Source organism: Sinocyclocheilus grahami, unplaced genomic scaffold (genome assembly GCF_001515645.1).
Source record: "Sinocyclocheilus grahami isolate Dianchi unplaced genomic scaffold, SAMN03320097.WGS_v1.1 scaffold413.1, whole genome shotgun sequence".
In the NCBI taxonomy this organism is placed as follows: domain Eukaryota; kingdom Metazoa; phylum Chordata; class Actinopteri; order Cypriniformes; family Cyprinidae; genus Sinocyclocheilus; species Sinocyclocheilus grahami.
The window spans coordinates 24,682-27,407 of NW_015505592.1; the positions used below are offsets into that span (position 1 = coordinate 24,682).

The 2,726-nt window shown below is 37.5% G+C and overlaps 1 protein-coding gene across 1 annotated transcript in view; it reads right to left on the reverse strand.

The window, feature by feature from the left end:
- myo16 (myosin XVI) overlaps nucleotides 1-2,726 on the reverse strand; it is a 182,646-nt gene that overhangs the window by 23,480 nt on the left and 156,440 nt on the right. Inside the window, exon 31 of the mRNA XM_016232534.1 lies at nucleotides 949-1,101. Within this exon, the coding sequence (XP_016088020.1) occupies nucleotides 949-1,101 (153 nt within the window). The remainder of the gene's footprint in view (nucleotides 1-948; nucleotides 1,102-2,726) is intronic.

The window sequence follows — 2,726 nt, forward strand, 5'->3', positions numbered from 1 at the left end:
GCTGACTAAATACTTTTTTGCCCCACTGTATGTATGTATGTATGTTACAAATACCTAATGAGAGCTTCTCTGTACTCTTTCATGGCTGTTTATACTGAAACAGAAGAATGTATACTTTTATATTAATTTTCCAAAGTTATAACAATTGTAGCATTTGGACCAATTAGACACACAATTATTCATTATATTTAATGAATAATCCAGCAATCCCCCGCGCCGGCAGGACATCAAAGTTGCAGCAAGCCATGTTGCAACTTTTCACCGGGGAGAGAACTCTCCCAATCACCACCGAGTCAAGAGTAACATCTTTGGAGTTCACCACGCTTCAAACCCGGGAGAATGTGATCACAAGCCCAACACCACCAAACATTTATTCCATCAAGACTTTCATCCGAGACTGCATCCGGATGCTCATTCAACGACCAAGGCAATGCAAGAACTGTACATTTAACTAAATGAAACAGAGGTTTAGTATAAGCTGTAGACCCTGTTGTAAAACGGCGCTGATGGTTTCTGCTCTGGTGGTTAACTGACTGTTTAGTTAATAGAACTTTTGTGCACAAATTACATGAGTTTCTGATTCTGTCACTGCTTGTAGATAATGTCCATTTAACGATTCCTGATCTTGTTACGTGCTCTAATACACTAGTACTATAAGAAAGTTATTTTCTATGGCCACGAAAAGATTGATATGAAATTACAGTGAATGTTTGCTGGACGAACAGATTAGTTGATGGTAATATGCTAGTTACTACTGGCAGCTGATATAAATAATGGTAATTGTAATTATTTATATATATTTCCCTTTTGAGCTAATTTGCTACACAATTTTACAAAACAAATACGATTTTCACTTATTTTCAATTATTTTGTGGTTAATGAATGGGACCCAGTGTTTGGTGTCCAGTTTTTACAAGCTTCATCACCCTTAACCTCTTGTGCCATTACCATTGGAGATCTGGTTGCCGTTCTCTACGGGTGCTGGGTTTGACGAGTTGGGTGAGATGTGGTTGTTGGCATTTTTGTCCTGTAAATGTGCTGATGGAGAGATGGGGCCTTGATCCTCTTGACCTGGCAGGTTAATGTTGGAATTTGAGAGTCCTATGGAATAGAAATGAATAAAAATATTCAATAAATACATTGATTCACATTAAGACGATGTGTAACCTATGCTTCAGCATCACATAAGACCCCACAGACCATCTAACCGTGACCGTCGCCCTATGTGTTCCCAGTTTATGACAAATAAAGGTGACGACGTGACTTGCAAGTTAACACCTGCCTGCTTGAGTCACAAACATTTCTGCAGGGGCATCTGCAGCTGCTCCGGCCAGGAATTGTATGAATGGTTGAGTCTAGCAATGATGTTGACGGCAGAGAGAGCGGAAGCACGGGGGGATGTTTAAGCCTCATGGCATGTGCGTCTGCTTGGATCTGACCACCACAGGGATGGATATAGCACAGGGGTCAGCTGCCCCTTTAACCCCCTGTTAAAAGCCCTGTTTCCATTACAGCATGCTCTCACTCATGTCATAAGCACCTGACTTCACAGCCACCATCTGGGGTTATCAGAGATTCATTAACTGCAGCTTTGTGTCTGGGACCCCTACTGACACTACCTAATATATTCACATGAGGAAAACAGTCACATTGCATTACACTTGAGATCGGCCATTATGATTATGTGTATCTGAGCACTGATGTGTAATTGGGTTTGTCTTTAAAAATATTTCCTTGTAAATGAGGTATTTCATTTCATTCTAAGTCTATAGGCTCATATATAAATACAGTAGGGTCCAAAATTCTGAGCCCCCAAATGAAAATGCTACTGTTTTGGCCAAATTATCAACATACTATTGAAAAGTAAAAAATGTTCCCCTTGTGATGATCTGATTACAATTAAAATAGAAAATCTTATTTTTTTCTTAATTCATCTAAATATTTATTTTAAATATTAATAATAATTACTCCTGTGATGCAAAGCTGAATTTACTACTTTAATCAGTCATTACTCCAGTCTTTAGTGTCACATGATCCTACATAAATCATTCTAATATGCTGATTTGCTGTTCAAGAAATATTTCTTATTATTATTATCAATGTTGAAAACAGTTGTGATGCTTAATATTTATGTGAAAACCATGATGCATTTTTTCAGGTTTCTTTGATACATAGAAAGTTCAAAAGAACAGCATTTATTTGAAATATAATCTTGTAACATTACTAATCTCAATTTAAAGAGTCAATGAATGAATGTATAATGAAATTAAAGTATTTAAAAAGCAATCTGACCCTAAACTTTTGAATGTTAGTGTAACTATCAGGGATCAAACTTGAAAAAGAAAATGAAATTAAACAGGATACACCTGTAAATCAAGACGACTGACAGTCATGCAGACTATATAATAGAGAAACAGTTGGGACAGTTGTGTTGTAGACATGCTTTGGAATATTTTCAAGCATGCCACTAACACACACATTATGACAGATTAATGTTTGTTCATTTCACACACACAGTTGTGAACGTACAGTAATGCGAGAAGTAATTTCCTCTGCTCTGGAGTGACGCTTAGTGTGTCCTAAGATGCGCACACACACACAGACTGTACTTTGGGGATTCAAACACATTGCAGCGATTCACATCCGCCAGCAGAGCGGGAGACTTTGATATTTAATATTTCATAGCTACATCATCTCTTGTCCATGTAATATGTATGTGACTGGAG